Below are 16125 nucleotides of genomic sequence, written 5' to 3'. Positions count from 1 at the left end.
AAGAAGCGAATCAGAAGGGTCACTCGAGTGAGAAAATTTCCATATTTAACATCTAATTCTCGCGCCTTAACATTTAAGCCTTTTAAAATATAACCTTTCACAAACGAATTATTTCGATTCAGAGAATTTCATTTCACAATTTTTATTTTTATTTTCATTTTACAGGGCACCAAAACTGTTCATTTTGCTCCTAATCCAATCCATCAAAACCGATTGAATGGAATGGATCCAACCCGGTCGGCCTGCCTCTCCTTTTCCATGCTCCTCTCCTCTGTCCGTCTCTCTCTTCTTCTCTCGATCGCAAGGAGAGGCGGAACAGGAGCTCCGCCGCCGGCCCAAGCTTTCTCCCGGCGAGGTTCTTGGGCGCCGAGAACCGGCTGAACGGGTTCCATGATCCCATCAAAATTCCTCATAGGTAAGTTGCCTTAATGGTGGATGAGGCGAATGAGGAGCACATCCTAGTGGAGCTCGCGCGCATTGAGGCCAAGCGTGAGCGCCATGAGATCAACGCCCAACGGCACGCTGATGCGGAGCGGTTCGCCAGGGTGATAGAGGCCACCAGGGCCAAGATCGAGGTGCTGCAGAAGGACGTGGCCCGCACGAGGGAGATGATGGAGAAGCTCGCTGCGACGAACGTCGATGTAGAGGTCCTGCAGTCCGAGATGGAGCTGGTGCGTCCCATAAAGAGGATTAAGGAGCTGGAAAGCATCGAGGCGGGGAATTTCAGTTCATGACATGTATGGACAACGCACGCTTCAAGATTATGCGAGTGAGGAGCACATCCTGGTGGACCTCATGGAGTCCGTTCAGCCGGTTCCCCGTGCCCAAGAACCTTATCGGAAGATAGTATGGGTCGGCAGCGGTGGGGTGGCGGAGCTCCTGTTCCACCTCCCCATGCGACCGAGAGGGACAGAGGAGAGGCAGGCCGACCGATTGGATTGGATGGATTCGATCCAATCGGTTTTGATGGATTGGATTAGAGGCAAAACGGACGGTTCAGGTGTCATGTAAAATAAAAACAAAAAAAATCATGAAATCAAGAAAAGGGAGCGAAATCCTCCGAATTGAAACAATTCGCATGTGGAGAGTTATATTTCAAAAGACTTGCGAATTGGATATCAAAAGAAGTAAGACCCGTGAATTCAATGTTAAATATGGAAATTTCTCCACTAATCACATCGGATGGTTGCTCTCCGCTCGGTCTGACACCCTGACTGCCTCTGTTCTGCTTTAATCAACAACTTGTCCCAACTGTATGACCCGTGGTAGAATGAAGCTGGGGACTATAGATGCTTTGTGGATAAGATTTCACATGTTAAATTAATTTGGGTATGATTTATAAATATAGTTGCAGCGTAATTTTCAGGTTCAAAATGGCTTGCAAGATCAGTGGTCCATGGTTGTAACATAAAAGCTGTTATAAAAAAAAAGAAGCATAAAAACCCTTATTAAAAAGAAAAAAATAAGCACAAAAGCATGGCAAAAGATAATGGAGTTGTAGCAATTTCAGTTCTTTGAACCCAGTGCGCAATCCTCAGTCACATGCGCTTGTTTGCTACGCGAAAGAGCTTGGTCCTGCGGGAAAACAAATTGCTCTTACTCCAAAAAGTTTCAACGTACCATCGGTTATGTTAGTGCAGAGTGTTCCTATTGGATTTGTATGCTCAAGACAACATAAAAGTAAAGATCCTCCATGCTTTCCTTAAAATAAAAGTAGGTAGGTCATCTAACATGACATCAATCTGGAAAATAGATAGCTTTTCTTTTGCATCGTCTTGCATTCACTCATAAGTGCAAACAGGGGCGACGCCGGGGCGACGCCACTGACAGTGCACCATGATGAAAAAACAAATTCCTAACAGTTGACTTAATTTTACCATGTAAATTATATTAATATCCTTCTATGCAATGGAGAGTGCAGCAGGGTTGATTGCATCCTAGCTTCGTGCCCTAGGTGAAAACCATAGAGTATTCAGCTTTATACAACATCAGTTGGTTCAAACTCTAAGAAGGAGCAAAATTCACTATTTCGACCCCAACTAATTTTACGTAACATGTTTTGAGGTCTTTTGCAGCATTTCTCTTAAGAAAATTCAATCATATAATTGCATACGTAGAGATTATTGTCTAAAAAATTGTTAGCTTCTCAGTTTCTCTACACTTGGAAGAAAGACTTATGTTCTTTTCTTAATGCTGCCTTGCACTGGTGTAGACTAACAATTTGGGTATGGAGCATGTACAAACTTCGACACCTCTTCTCTAATCAAAGCAAACATTGCAGCTATTAGTTTCGCCCTCACGCAAAGTCGTCTCCCACCGAAGCAAATAAAGCAAATTCCCTCTGCTTCCATCCTACGCCACCGCTGCTTCCACTCTCACCCAATTAACAGTTATTACTAACAAGCAATTTAATCAACCCATGAAAATAATCCCCCAAACAAATGCCCAGAAGCACGCGGAAAACACCATTGCCGTGTCCACGTCAACGTCACCAGCCATTCCCACCAGGCTGGTCGCCCGTCTGCTCTGCCTTCCCCTCTCCGGCCGCTGCTCCTTCCCGCGGAATAGACTGGGCAGCGGCCTCCCCTAGTAAAACGGGCGCACGCCGCGTGCGCGCCCGACCCGCTCGCCCCGCGCCCGATGCGCCTCCCCCGCCTCCGCCGGCCGGGAGAACCCTAGCCCTAAGCGGGGGGGCTCCGTCCCCACCGATGGCGGGGCGGCCGGGGTACCTCACCCTGCCGATCTTCTCGGTGCTGGCGGCGATCGGGTACGTCTACTACACCGCGGTGTTCCTGGCCGTCCCCCGGTGGCTGGGCCTGTCCACGGCGGCCGGGGTCGCCAACGCCGCCGCGTTCACGGCGCTCGCCGCCGCCTGCCTCGCCACCTACGCCGTCGCCGTGCGCAGGGACCCCGGGCGCGTGCCGCCGGGCTACGCGCCCGACGTCGAGGACGCCGAGAGCACCGTCCACGAGATCAAGCGCAAGGTGCGTTGGCGCTGGCGTTGCCCCTCTCTCTCGCGCGCGCTCCCTCCCTCGCATGGGTTCGGCCAGAGGGTGGGCGGGCCTGGGTTCGCTGCTGGGTGCTGGGGGTGGAGGTTTGGATCTGCGGGTGGGAGGGTGCCCTGTTGCTTCGAAATTTGCCACCGTTCATTTCAAACTTGGGGACCTTGCTCAAAGTTGAGCAAACGCGATTCAGCAGCAGCTTGGTTAGTAATTTCGGGTATCATATTTGGTACAAATCGTTCCTTCGAAATTTGTTACCATTTATTTGAAACTTGGGAACCTTGCTCAAAGTTGAGCAAATGCGATTCAGAGGCAGCTTGGTTAGTAATTTCGCGTATCATTTTTGGAGCAAATCATTGCTTCGGAATTTGTCACCGTTTATTTGGAACTTGGGAACCATGCTCAAAGTTGGGCAAATGGGATTCAGAAGCAGTAGCTTGGTTAGTAATTTTGGTGCAAATCTTCCTACCCTAGTATTTTCTAGCTCAGAGTTGGGACCTTGGGAGGACATGTCTTAGAAGTAGATAATTAGATTCGAGAGTCGAGTCAGTACATTCCACCGAGGTGGGTGGATCTAGTCCGATATTTAAGGTTTTTATTGGTTGATCTTGAATCTTCAACCTGTTTGAGATCATTAGTCAATGATTTCTCATTTCTAAATTCAGTAATTCCAAAGTGAATGCTCACTGCAGACTACAGTTTTATGTTACTAGTTTGTCATCAAAGTATGGGGAAGGGATAGAGTAAGCTGAGATTAGCACTTTCCTTCAAGTGGGAAAAATCATGGGCTGCCCGCCGCGTCATTTTTGTTGTATGCTTTCTTTCTGATACCTGAAAAGTAGCCTATCATTAGTTTGTTTCACAGCATCTCTACTTCTTTTGCAGAGTGGTGACTTGAGATATTGCCAGAAATGTTGCCACTATAAACCTCCACGTGCACACCATTGCCGTGTTTGCAAGAGATGTGTTCTAAAAATGGTGCTGCTCGTATTAATTCTGTGATGTCATTTTTCTATAGTTCTATTTGTTCTCTTCATATTTTTCACCTAATTAACATTTGCAGGACCATCATTGCTTTTGGATTAATAACTGTGTTGGGCACGAGAACTACAAGATTTTCTTGGTCTTTGTATTGTATGCTGTAGTTGCAAGCTTCTATGCAATGGTAGTTTAGTTCCTTTGGTTTGATTTCCTCTATCAACCATTTTTCATGAGGTTTAGCGCATTAAAAAGTTCCATTTTGATCTCAGATTCTGATTATAGGGAGCGTTATGCACAGTGTTCCTAAAGATGAACAGTCAGGCAGTGATTCTTCTCGAACATCCATTGTGAGTACTCTGGGAATGTCTACTTAAGTTACTAGCTTGTTGCATGTTAATCTGATCCATTGATAGGAATTCTATTTGAATAAGAATTTTGAAGAGACTTATCAAATTGGCAGATTATTTGTGGGGTCATCCTTTCTCCATTAGCATTGGCATTGGCGATGCTCTTGGGTTGGCATATTTACCTCATATTACAGAATAAAACTACAGTTGAGGTTTGTGATCCAAAATTTCTCTTGATATTGGACAGCACTCTTGTTTATAGAAGTTTTGACAAGATTGTTACTAATGGTATGCAGTACCATGAAGGAGTTAGAGCAATGTGGTTGGCAGAAAAGGGTGGAGATCTCTATCATCATCCATATGACCTTGGTGTCTATGACAATCTTATTTCGGTAAGAACTATCCTTACTGATATTTTGTTGTTCTTTGAGAGCATAAATGTTCTGCATCTCCAATTATAAATGCAAAATGAGAATGGTGAAGACTAAGAAGCAAGGTTATTGACAATTTATCTTCCATCTGAACTACAAATTGGGACTGACCTTTCGCTATCCATAACCTGGATATTCTACCCTTCTGTTCAGGAAAGGAAACAAGCTGGAGACATGACATGAAAAATGATGTTTATTAATGTTAGACATATTCTGCTGGCACTATTCATTTGATACTTTACACTTGTAGCATGTATTAAGTGGTGAAAGTAAATTGTGACCATATGCCTAATACAGTTATGTCTCAAAATCATGCAACCTGTTATGTGCTGCAATGCTGCATGTTATGGCCATTAACCATGATGGCACACTGCAGTGCATGGCTTTGGATAAGTTAGTTTGCATGTTATTGTTGTTTAGATAAGATATGATTGCATTTATTTTTTGTTAGTGTGTTAGAAACTCTTGTCAGGACCTAACCTCATCTATATAAAGAGTGTAGTACTGCCCATTCAGATTTATGCAAGCGAGAATGATTTAGGGCCTGTTTGGTTTGGGGAGGTTTATTATAAGCCCATAAGCCTCTCACATGGAGAGGCTTATAATAAGCCCAAATAGATGTTTGGTTGTATGGGCTTATAATAAGCCTCTGTAGTAGGTAATGACCTTTGTGCCCCTCATGTATGGGCTAGGGTGGAGGGGTAGGGGTTGGAAAGTGTTGCTTTTCTGGTGGGGTCCACAGAAAATAAGCCTCAAAAGCACCCCTTCAAGGGGCTTATGGGCTTATGGAGAGGCTTATAATAAGCCTCTCCTTTCAACCTAGGTGTTTGGATGGAATGGGGCTTATTATAAGCCTCCCAAACCAAACAGGCCCTTAGTCTTGTATCTAATAATCTAAGGATTACAGCACAGCGCCACAACCTCATTAAATTTGTTTGTTCCCTTAACCACCAGTTGCAACCAATGAACAAAGAGGTTTGAACTATCAAATTTTATTAAATGTTAAATTGAATAGTGACACTTGAATGCATATGCGCCAAACAAAAATGATCACTTTTCAGTGCCCAAAACATCAAAAAAGAAAGGAACAGGAGTATTTATGTTATGTTAGTTGCTTTCTTAACCATGGGTGGCATCACTTGCTATTAATGTTCCATTATTTTCTGGTTGCATGCAGGTTCTGGGGCCTAACATATTCTGCTGGCTGTGCCCTGTATCAAATACTGTAGGAAATGGCCTTCGGTACCGTACATCTTATGATATTCCAATATCTACACCATCAATGTGATTAAAAAAAAGATAATAGTACATTCACAATAGGTAGTTGCTAATTTGTGAAAGGATTTCCCATTCAGCTGCTAGAACGTGCTTGTTCTGAACCATTCTGAATTGGGGCACTGCAAGATACAGATTACCACAAGCTTTCTCCTGGTGTCTATCCTGAGTCGAGATATGAATATTTTAACCTAGTTTTTTCATTCACTCTTCACATACATGTTGAGAAAAATATTCTGCCTCGTTTGTAATCTGGAGTAGGCTGTGCTTACAAAAATCTGAGAAAAGGCAATTCTGTTGTAAAGTTATGTTCATGTTTTTGAGAGCCAATGTAGCCAAAGGTCGTGAAAAACAGTTTTCCCATATCATTTGTGTACATTTGTTCAGACTCAAACATGACGTTGATGTACATTTGTGCGCTTGAGCTATGTATAATGTTCTGTACAAGTAAGCGCAAGTGTGCCCCATGCCCCCCATCCGGAGTTTGAATAGGTCACGTAAGCGATGAGGAAATAGGGGAGCTTGCGATTGGATGAGGGTGGTTACCCTGGGTCGTAGCACTGTTTTTAGTGAATCTATAATCTATACTTATTTATTAAAGATCATAAGAAAATAAAACTTTTCACTAATTTGGACCAATGTAACACTCGACAGCTATTTAATTAGCACATCAATGAAAATATGAAATCCGAGCCCCTCAATGATTAATTGATTATTAGCTCTGTAGAGTGCTACTATTCAATGTCACTCAATTTCAATACTTTGGCATTCAGGTACAAACATGTTAGTCTATCAGACAAGAACATGTTATCCCAAATCAGCAGTGATGTCGATTGGTAAAGCAAACGGGATCCGCGTAGATGCCAAATATTTCTCTCCTTATTTTGCACCTTTCACTCTTTCAGTGCAAAAGTGCGGGACTGAAGCAAGGGGGCAGCGTTCATCAAGCACAGTAGCTAGTAAGTAACCAAGCTTGACTTGGATGCTCCCAGATTATTTTCTAGGTTACAGTAATCAGCAGCAACCTTGTGATCTATTTTCCCTTCCCTTTTCCCTTCCCCTTCTTGGCGTCGAGCTTTGCTTGCACCCTGGCTGCTGCGGCGGCTTTTGCTTCCTCCCTCTTCTTTTTCTCTTCCTCTTTGGTAGCAGCAGCTAGCTCTCGCTGCTTCTTAAGTTCCCTGCTCAAATTTATGTATCTATTACTTTACGATCATTATATAATACTTGGACTCTAATAGAATGAACAAATTATAATCGATTACAATGTGGACACAACATTGTGACTTCTAGCTCTCAATATTACAGTTTCATGAAGGACTCACTTGAGAACTAGGGTCTTAACAAACACACTTGCAGTTATGCTAAACCACATAATAACTGGAACTTTTCTGTGCTGGATATTACAGATGGAACATTAGGAAAATGCCTTACTCAAGCCTGGCTTTCTCATCAGAGACACTGCCCAAACTTGAACCCTTCCTCGGCCTGCAAGCTACTAACTCCACCTCAAAAATAAGGGTTGCACTGCATAGACAAAGTTCCAACAGTTACTAACATTATCGAACTGGGAAAGTTCAAATTATCAATCCAACAAATAGGTGAAAAAGGAAACTCACTTAGGAGGTATCTCCGGTGGTGAGCCCGCAGTTCCATATGCATATTCTGGCTTGCATGTAATTTTTGCAACCTCGCCAACCTTTAATTTTGGATATGCTAAACCATGTTACACATACTTAAGAGATGATGAAGACCAACCAGAAACTAGAATATTTACATACCTTCATAGTTCTTAAGGCTATATCCCATGCTTTGATGACAGCACCCTGTCCAATTTCAAATGAGAAAATAGAATTGTCTTCATGGGTGGTGTCAAAAACTTCACCATTCTCAGCAAGTGTGCCTTCGTAATGAACTGCGGATAAGTTAGAAAGACAAGCATTTACCCTTGCATGCACTGTATTCAGGTGATACTTGTATCTGAAACCTTGAAATTATTTTACAGCTGAACATGACAATGTGAAACAGCAGGTGTTCACTTTACAACATAAAAAGTGCATGTAGCAGTTAACTGAGGACACTGAAGCTGAATGATGGTAGTAGAATACTAGAACCAGTTAAAAAAAGAGGAACATGTATCGTACCTCAAATTACACACTTTGTCTAAACAAACAGGAGTAATGGAAACAATATTACGTATGCAATGCTTGCTCAAAACAAAAGAATGAACATTAGTACCATCAACCAAGGGCAGACTATCGGATGGCGCTATAGCATCATCCTTTGCTTTACGGACCACCGTCTTAAGAACACCTCCGTCCCCTGATAAATCTATGGTCTCTGCCATGACCTTTGAGATCAGAAATTCAGAAAGAGCAATACCAGAGCATTAGAGTCTTCTGGTAGAACCAATCTTGATCTAGCCATTAGGCACAAGCAAAAATGCACAACTACTTCAAAAGGAAGGAAATAGCCAATTTCATCAATCATCTAAATTGGTTGGTTTCTCTAGGTTAGTTACAGCATTTGTTCCAAAACCTGAAACCGTATTACAGGCAGGCTTTTGTAGCACGTATTCTTGGTTTTGGAGGGTTGCAACAGCCAGGGGCAGACATGGCTTGTACACCCGATAATTTTGCAAAAATCAAATTAGTAGGAAAATACAAGGTCAGATCCGAATACAAATAGCTATATCATATATTAGGGTTTGGGGTGTTCGATTCGCACAGCCGGAAGGAAGGAGATGGGCGGGCATACCTGGCGGATGCTCGTCGCCGGCGAAGCGCCCGATGAAGACCTGACCAAGGGCTGCGCCGCCTCCCTGTGGTCGCCGCTAGCCAAAGAAGACGCAGAGTGGGAGGGGAACAGCGAGGTGAAGCCGGCGCTCGGGGGAGAGGAGAGGGGGGGGGGGGGTGGCGGAGGTGGGGGCATGGTTTTCAGCGCAACGCGACGCGCTCGGGCCGTCCCCGCGACCCGCGTCCCGGATGGCCGCGGACGGGTATCTTTTTTATCGATAAAACAAAAGGTTGCAAATCTATTTAGTATTTCCTTACTTTAAAAAATCTATTAAATTTCATAATTCATACTATGAAGTAAACTAATATCAATTGCTCATTAGTTGGATGGCGCTTATATGGCAAGGCACTGTCTTATGTTTTTTATTCCGAGTGATGGGTATACTATCACACAAGCTCTCATTAATAACAGTCTATGAGGCTTATGTGTGCTATTTTCTTCAAATACTAGCTTTTTAAAGTCTAAATATCGGAATATGAGACAAGAAATTAATATAGTAGAACTGGTACAGGACTAATATGAAAACCTCATACACTGTTTTTTTTAGAAACCTCATAGACTCTTATTATGGTACAAACATCGCGAAGGAATAACTGTGATTTTTGTTAAGAAAAGAAGGGAAATTTTACAGGCAAAGAAAATATCCAATCACAATAAATGGACTCGTGTCCTGTACCGTTGATATGGGTGCATACCCCGTTGTCATCGTGGGCTTTTGGATCCGAAGGATATTTCTCCAAATAAAAAAAGTGAAAATGGTGTTCTGATTCAACGGAATAATTTTATATGCACTTTTAAAATTTTAAAAAATCATAACGATTATAGTAAAAGGTGGGAGTATTTATACCTTGTTCGACTCAACGGAATAACCTTATATGCACTTTTAAAATTTTAAAAAATCATCCTGATTATAGTAAAAAGTGAGAGTATTTATACCTCGTACCTTCGTTGCACAGTTCCAGTAATGCCCCTATCTACTCGGAATATCCTGCAGAATATCCGCAGAATATTTTGATTTTTAGGTTATTTCCGGACGTAGGTGTGTACAAGTTGCTCACTACAGGATGGTCACGCTTCTCACATGACATGGAAGACTCCTTGTAACCTTCGACCTCTCATCTAGGATCCTGGTGTGTTAATGATTGTGCAGCTCATTCCTTCGTCGTCGGCATCAAACTTCGCCCGTTTGTAATCTTCACGCGTTCAGCTCATCGCGAACATTCGATCATCAATGAAGAGGCCAATCCTGCAGGATTAATAAAAACCCGAGTGGTGCCTTCTAGACCGTCCGAAGGTTCCTTCGACGCAACCTTCAACAAGACTATCTCGAGAGTGGCGATCCCCAACATGTGCGTCGCCATCTGCACTGTTTTTTGCCCCTTAAAAAACAATAACAGGATACAAAACAAAAATAACCGGCGTAATAGTCCTGAACTACCAAATTGACCTCCTAGCTTGCTTCGTGGACATATTTGCCCTGCAATTATACAAATCAGATCGTAATGTTTGGATTTTAAATGCTAAAATATAATCATGTTACATCGGATGTTAATTAGGAGAACTAAATATGAGTTAATTATAAACTAATTGCATAATCCCTAGCTAATTCACGAGATGAATCTATTAGGTCTAACTAATCTATCATTAACACATATTTACTGTAATACATATTATCAAATTATGAACTAATTAGATTTAATAGATTTATATCGTGAATTAGTCCAGGGTTGTGCAATTAATTTTATTATTAATCTACTTTTAATACTTCTAATTCGTATCAAACATCCTATATTATAAGGTTAAACTTTAGTTTATTAGAAACAAATACTGGTCTAATGGCAGCTCTGCAAAGATCATGCAAGTACACTGCAATCTTATCGCTTCTCTGAGCCAACAACAGTCCATGCAGGCGGCCCTATTTCCCCTTTGCTGTGAATGGCCGGCAAGTTGCAGCACGGAGGACACAGGATGCGTGCCAGTTATCATGCACGGCGTCAGATACGGGAGTCAACAGTGCAGAGGATGTGTGCAGAGGAAGATGGAGGGGTCATTTGCATCTCGGACTAAAATTTAGTCCCATCACATCGGATATTTGGACACTAATTAGAAATATTAAATATAGATTAATTATAAAACTAATTGTATAAATAGAGACTAATTCGCTAGACGAATCCATTAAATCTAATTAGTTCATAATTTGACAATGTTGTGCTACAGTAAATATATGATAATAATGTATTAATTAGACTTAGTAGATTCGTCTCTTAATAGATTCGTCTCGTAAATTAATTTTTATTTATACAATTAGTTTTATAATTAATTTATATTTAATTCTCTAACTGGTATTAAATATTAGATGTGATCTGAACTAAAATTTACTGGATGCATGGATCCAAACAGGCCCGGAGTATGGCGCCCCTCCTCAGGCTGTAAGAAATCAAAACGCATGGCTGTTTGTACTTACTCCACCATATCTTTTTTGAAACTTTAATCCACCATATTTGGAAGCGCATATATGGCCTATAAAAGGCTAAAGTTAATAAGCAGTTAAGCACGAAGTTCCAAAATACTCGGATCTGAAGTAGGGCACAGTTTTCTCCGTGTTTTCACTTTCCAACCGTAGTTGTATACGCAATGCAAATGCAAATACTCCATGAGGAACGAGGCTAAATTAGTTTCGCATTTCTCTTCACCACATCATTTCATCCGATCCAAAGTACAGTTGAAAAGAAAAGGCAAATAGATGACTATATTTCGAAGGTGGCGAACCATCCTTCAAAAAAAAAACAAGAAGAAGAACAGAGAACAGACATATTTGGCGAATAGCTAGCGCTACAGCCTCTAAATGCATTGCGTTTCAGCTGTAGTATCCTCAAGCACGAATTCACGATGCTCGAGCAGAACCCACCCGTTGCTTCTTCAGGATGTGTCCCGCCAGCACGCCAGCATGGTGACGCAGCGGCGCGCGATGTAGAGCCGCGCGCGCTGCTCCCGGACGAGCCCCACGCACCGGCGCGCGAACGACGACGACGAGGCGCCGACCTTGCTGCCGCCACCGTGCGCGGGCACGGCCGCCACCCTCTTGCCCCTCTCCTTGCACAGCCCGCGCTTGTCCTCCTCCTCCTCCGCGCGCAGCTCCATCTCCATGAGAGGGCGGCGCACGCAGCGCAGCTCCGCCCCCGAGCGAGCTCGTCGAGGCGCCGACGTGTGCTGCCTGGAATGCGAGCGGGAACGAGAGGAGCAGGGCGCGCGGGCGAATTGAAAAAGGGCCGCGGCGACGGACCAAGTGGCGGGCGGTGCGCCCTCCGCCTGTCCGATTGTATGACGGAGATCACGGAGCGACGTGCGCGCCCAGCAGCTGCGCACGCCGCGCCGCGCACTGTGGTCGGGTAGGGCCTTCTTGGTGCGGGGGAGGGGGAGCACAGCCAACGAGCCAATTGTACTTTGCCCGTGCCATTCAAAGTTCACGTGTACTTTGGTGCCGTGCGCGCAGGAATAATTGGAACAGCTAGCACAGCGCCAGTCGGCCAGGGAGCCGGGGTCCCGGCGCGCGGGTGTAGCCGGACCGACCATGGACCACCGGGACTGGGGGCGGGGGGCGCCGGGCGGGCGCCTGTGACCCCGTGCCCCTCGCCGTCTCGCGCCGGGCCGCCGCACTGCGCGCGCGCGCGCGCGTCGCGTTCCGGAGCGCCCAGCAGCCGGCCTCGACACGGGCACGCCACGGCGCAAGTGCAGCGCGCGCCGCCGTGTCAGTGGATTATTGCAGCTCGTTCCATGCCCTGGAGAAGGCATTGGAGAAAGAAAATGGAGGCAGGGAGACGTGGGTGAGAAAGAAGATTAGGGAGATGGGATGGGTAGAATGCAGGTGCTGGGAGAGAAGAAAAAACACTCGAATGCACTAGCTTTCGCATGTGAAACCATTTTGGGAAGCAATCTCGGCACACGAAGGTGGTAATTGCAAGGCACACGCGGATGGTAAAAAGAATCTTTAGCTGCTCCGATGGACACATTATACCATAGATACACTGTACACGCTAACAACAATGCCCAGCATGAAAAACGAAAACGAAAAGTGGAACCAAAGAATAGCAACAAGCAACTTAAAAAAAAAGAATAGCAACAAGAATCACACAACAGCGCCATCCAATGGACTTTTTACATCTGTCTTGCTTGTCTCCGAGGACACTGCATCAGCAACAAAATCAGGCCAATTGATTGAGCGAGTCTGCTCCTCGAGAGTCGAGACCTCGACCGCCAAAAACGAATTTGCGTATATGCGTGCGTGCGTTGCACACTTGCACTGATCAAAACCGCCGCAGATCAATGTTGCAGAGAGCGTATCATCAGCACTTGGGGATATCGGACGGCGGAGGCGGTAGCTTCTGGTTCGGCAGCGGCCCGTCGTTGACGAGCCACGCCATGGCCAGGCCCCAGCTCAAGTGGACGTCCAAGTGGCAATGCATGATCCAGACACCTGCGACCACAGAGCTCAAACAGGTCATTAAGATGCAATGGAAGAAGTCAACGCTAGTAGTAGTCAACGTTCAGGGGGTGAACAAAAAGGAAACAGCGGCTGCATTAGGACTCACCGGGGTTGTCAGCGACGAAGCGGATGGCGACCCAGCCGGCGGTGGGCACGCTGACGGTGTTCCGCTGCACGGGGTCGACGAGGTTGTACCTGGCGGTGTCGTTGGCGGCGTCGTAGTTCCCGAACCCCTGGCCGACGACGAAGAAGTCGTAGCCGTGGAGGTGCAGGGGGTGGCTCTCGGCGCCCAGGATGCTGGTGTCCTGCAGCACCACCTCGACGCTGGTGTTGAAGCGGAGCGGCACCACCCTAGTGCCGTGCATCACGAACGTGTTGTTGGGCGGCGCCCCGGTGTAGTTGAACGGCACCGGCGGCGCCGCGGGGAAGTTGGCCGTCAGCACGCCGCCGTACCGCCGCTGGTAGTGCGCCTGGAGGAGGGAGGTCCTGGGCATGGTGAAGGACACGTTGTTCATGGACGCCGCGAACCTGGTGCCGTTGGGGCCCTGGCACGTCCCGTTCACCCGGCTCCGGCACGGGTCCGCGCCCAGCCCCACGGCGAAGAAGAACTTGCGGTCCACCGACCGCGGCACCCGCGCCGGGTACCGCGCGCTCGCGAGGCTCCGGAACTTGGCCGAGAAGTTGGCCACGGCGCTGGTGTCGTTGTACAGCGGGAGCGCCGGTGGGGGGAGGGCCAGGAGCGCGGCGGCGCCCTGCAACGGCGCGTACTCGAGGGCGGCGACGGCGGTGGTGTTGTCGAACGTGCCGACGGTGTTGGTGTAGGGCGCGACGGCGATGGCGTAGGCGGGCGCGGGCGGGCTGGCGGCGGCCGCGGCGAGGAGCACGTCCATGGTCTGCCCCGGGGAGATGACCAGCGTGGTGGCCGCGAAGGGCTTGACGTAGCTGGCGTCCGCCCCCACCACCGTGAGCGTGTGGTTGGCCACCGCGAAGAAGAGCTCGTCGTTGAGCGCCGCGTTGACGAGGCGCAGCATGTACGTCCGCCCCGGCCGCACCCTCAGCCGGAACGTGTCGCCGGCGGCCGCCGAGCAGTTGTAGGTCGGGCCCGGCAGGCCGTTGAAGGTGTAAGCGTCGGAGACGTTGGGGCCCCCGCCGGTCCGCAGCGCCTGCTTGATCACCGCCTCCGGGTCGGCGTTGAACCACTCGCCGAGCATGAGGGGGACCTCCCTGTCGGGCTTGGGGAACGGGTAGGGGACGCCGCGCGGCGGGAGGATGACGAGCGGGCCGTAGAGCGTGGCGCGGAGCCAGGAGAAGTGGGCGTGCCACCACAGCGTGCCGCGCTGCCCCACGACGCGGAAGTCGTAGGCGTAGCTCTGCCCCGGTCGGATCGGGCACTGCGTGATGTACGACGGCCCGTCCGCCCACCCGCTGCGCAGCTGCCGGATGCCGTGCCTGCATGCATTCAGGCGCCGAGCCATGCCAGCCGGTTGCGTCAAGTGACCATTGATCTGAGCGGCTAAGCTAAGCTAGCCATCAGCTAGCGCGTGGGTGCACGGGCAGATGGGTCGATCGATCATACCAGTGGAAGGTGACGTTGCTGTTGATGTTGTTGTGGACCTGGACGACGAGGCGGTCGCCCTCGCGCACGACGACCTTCGGCCCCGGGAACAGCCCGTTCACCGTGGGGATGCTCTTCGTCACGCACAGCCGCGTCACCGTCGCCATCGTCACCTGCGATCATCACGAACAAAAGACCATTTGCTACTAGCAATCAGCATACAGTTGCTTGAGAGAACGGCACACATTGGACACTGAAGGCGTACGCACATTGAAAGTGTAGCGGCGGGTGCGGGCGGCGGCGAGGCCCGGCATGGCGAGGAGGGCCACGGCGGCGGCGAGAAAGAGGCACGCAGGGGAGAGGCACCGGAGACGACGGCGGCCGCCAGCCATTGCTGCTGCTCACCTCGATCGATTAGCTAGCTAGCTTGTGCTCGATCGATCGTTGGACCAGCGGCGGACGGAGGCAGGAGAGATCGACCGATGGATCGAGCTGATGGTGAGCGGTATGAGTGGGGCGAAGCGGCAATTTAAACGAGCGCGCGCGCGTGCTCGCTCCGCTCCCGGGTGCCGTGCATGGTAGGAGGTCACACGGCGATAGTGGTTGGCTGGGGTTGGTGGGCGTGCATAGAAAACTCGCGACCGGGCCGCTCCTGCGAGTGGTTGCCTCCATCGATCGAAGCAAGTTGCGATTATATTAGATTTAGAAACATCAGAAACGCTTGAACAGGAATAAGTTTGAGCTGCATATGCCCATGCTCACAGCTCACTGTGCTGTGCTAAGCTACCAGCAGCAGCTAGCTAGCTCTCACCACACCAGAACGCCCCAGGCATGTCCTGGAAATATCAATTTCGTTTTCACGTAAAGGTGCGTAGAGTTTCAGTTAAGCTTGTAGGTAGAATAATGAGAAAATGCTGACCTGACGACGCAAGCTAGTGCTGTTTATACGTGCATGAACACACAGTACTGAAAATTGGACTCAAAAGTTTTACCAAAAGATTCCTGTTAAAAATTATTTCAATCTCTCAACAAAACTGATAGGAAGTATATTACTGGAAATTAATACCGAACCATATGGGTATATGAAGTGCGCAAATTCCTTTATACCCCCCACCTAGTTAGAATAAGGGGAAATTAAACATAAATCGATCTTGAGCCACAAAATAAAGATATTAAGGGTTAAAGCATAGTCTTCGAGACTGCATCAGGTCAAAACGTGACTTACATTTTGGGGTTTTTTTTTTGGGGGGTGGGGGGT

At 47.4% G+C, this 16125-nt stretch overlaps 3 protein-coding genes across 4 annotated transcripts; 1 reads left to right on the top strand and 2 right to left on the bottom strand.

Moving 5' to 3' along the window:
* The first annotated feature begins 2481 nt into the window (after positions 1-2481).
* Positions 2482-6461, top strand: LOC112885887 (probable protein S-acyltransferase 16). 2 transcript variants are annotated; one of them, XM_025951581.1, is made up of 7 exons: positions 2482-2984; positions 3888-3980; positions 4066-4167; positions 4253-4330; positions 4444-4542; positions 4627-4722; positions 4915-5932. In XM_025951581.1, exons 1-7 carry the CDS (start codon positions 2709-2711, stop codon positions 4942-4944), a joined length of 774 nt encoding a protein of 257 aa, XP_025807366.1. In that variant the 5' UTR covers positions 2482-2708; the 3' UTR covers positions 4945-5932. The 2 variants fall into 2 exon arrangements, with proteins under 2 accessions (XP_025807366.1, XP_025807365.1); XM_025951580.1 differs by lacking the exon at positions 4915-5932 and adding an exon at positions 5939-6461 and having other exon boundaries at positions 2489-2984.
* Positions 6462-6716: 255 nt separating this feature from the next.
* On the bottom strand, positions 6717-8949 carry LOC112885889 (peptidyl-prolyl cis-trans isomerase FKBP20-1). The gene is made up of 6 exons (XM_025951582.1): positions 8791-8949; positions 8272-8383; positions 7815-7948; positions 7653-7732; positions 7468-7560; positions 6717-7214 (listed from the first exon to the last, which is right to left on the bottom strand). The coding sequence occupies exons 2-6, from the start codon at positions 8378-8380 to the stop codon at positions 7070-7072; spliced, it is 561 nt and encodes a 186-aa protein (XP_025807367.1). The 5' UTR covers positions 8381-8383; positions 8791-8949; the 3' UTR covers positions 6717-7069.
* A 3851-nt stretch (positions 8950-12800) lies between these two features.
* LOC112886481 (putative laccase-11) lies at positions 12801-15340 on the bottom strand. The gene is made up of 4 exons (XM_025952389.1): positions 15137-15340; positions 14889-15040; positions 13419-14761; positions 12801-13303 (listed from the first exon to the last, which is right to left on the bottom strand). The coding sequence occupies exons 1-4, from the start codon at positions 15257-15259 to the stop codon at positions 13173-13175; spliced, it is 1749 nt and encodes a 582-aa protein (XP_025808174.1). The 5' UTR covers positions 15260-15340; the 3' UTR covers positions 12801-13172.
* Between the last annotated feature and the right edge of the window lie 785 nt (positions 15341-16125).

The sequence above is a fragment of the Panicum hallii genome, chromosome 3 (genome assembly GCF_002211085.1).
Source record: "Panicum hallii strain FIL2 chromosome 3, PHallii_v3.1, whole genome shotgun sequence".
Lineage (NCBI taxonomy): Eukaryota > Viridiplantae > Streptophyta > Magnoliopsida > Poales > Poaceae > Panicum > Panicum hallii.
This window is presented reverse-complemented; position numbering and strand designations above follow the sequence as displayed.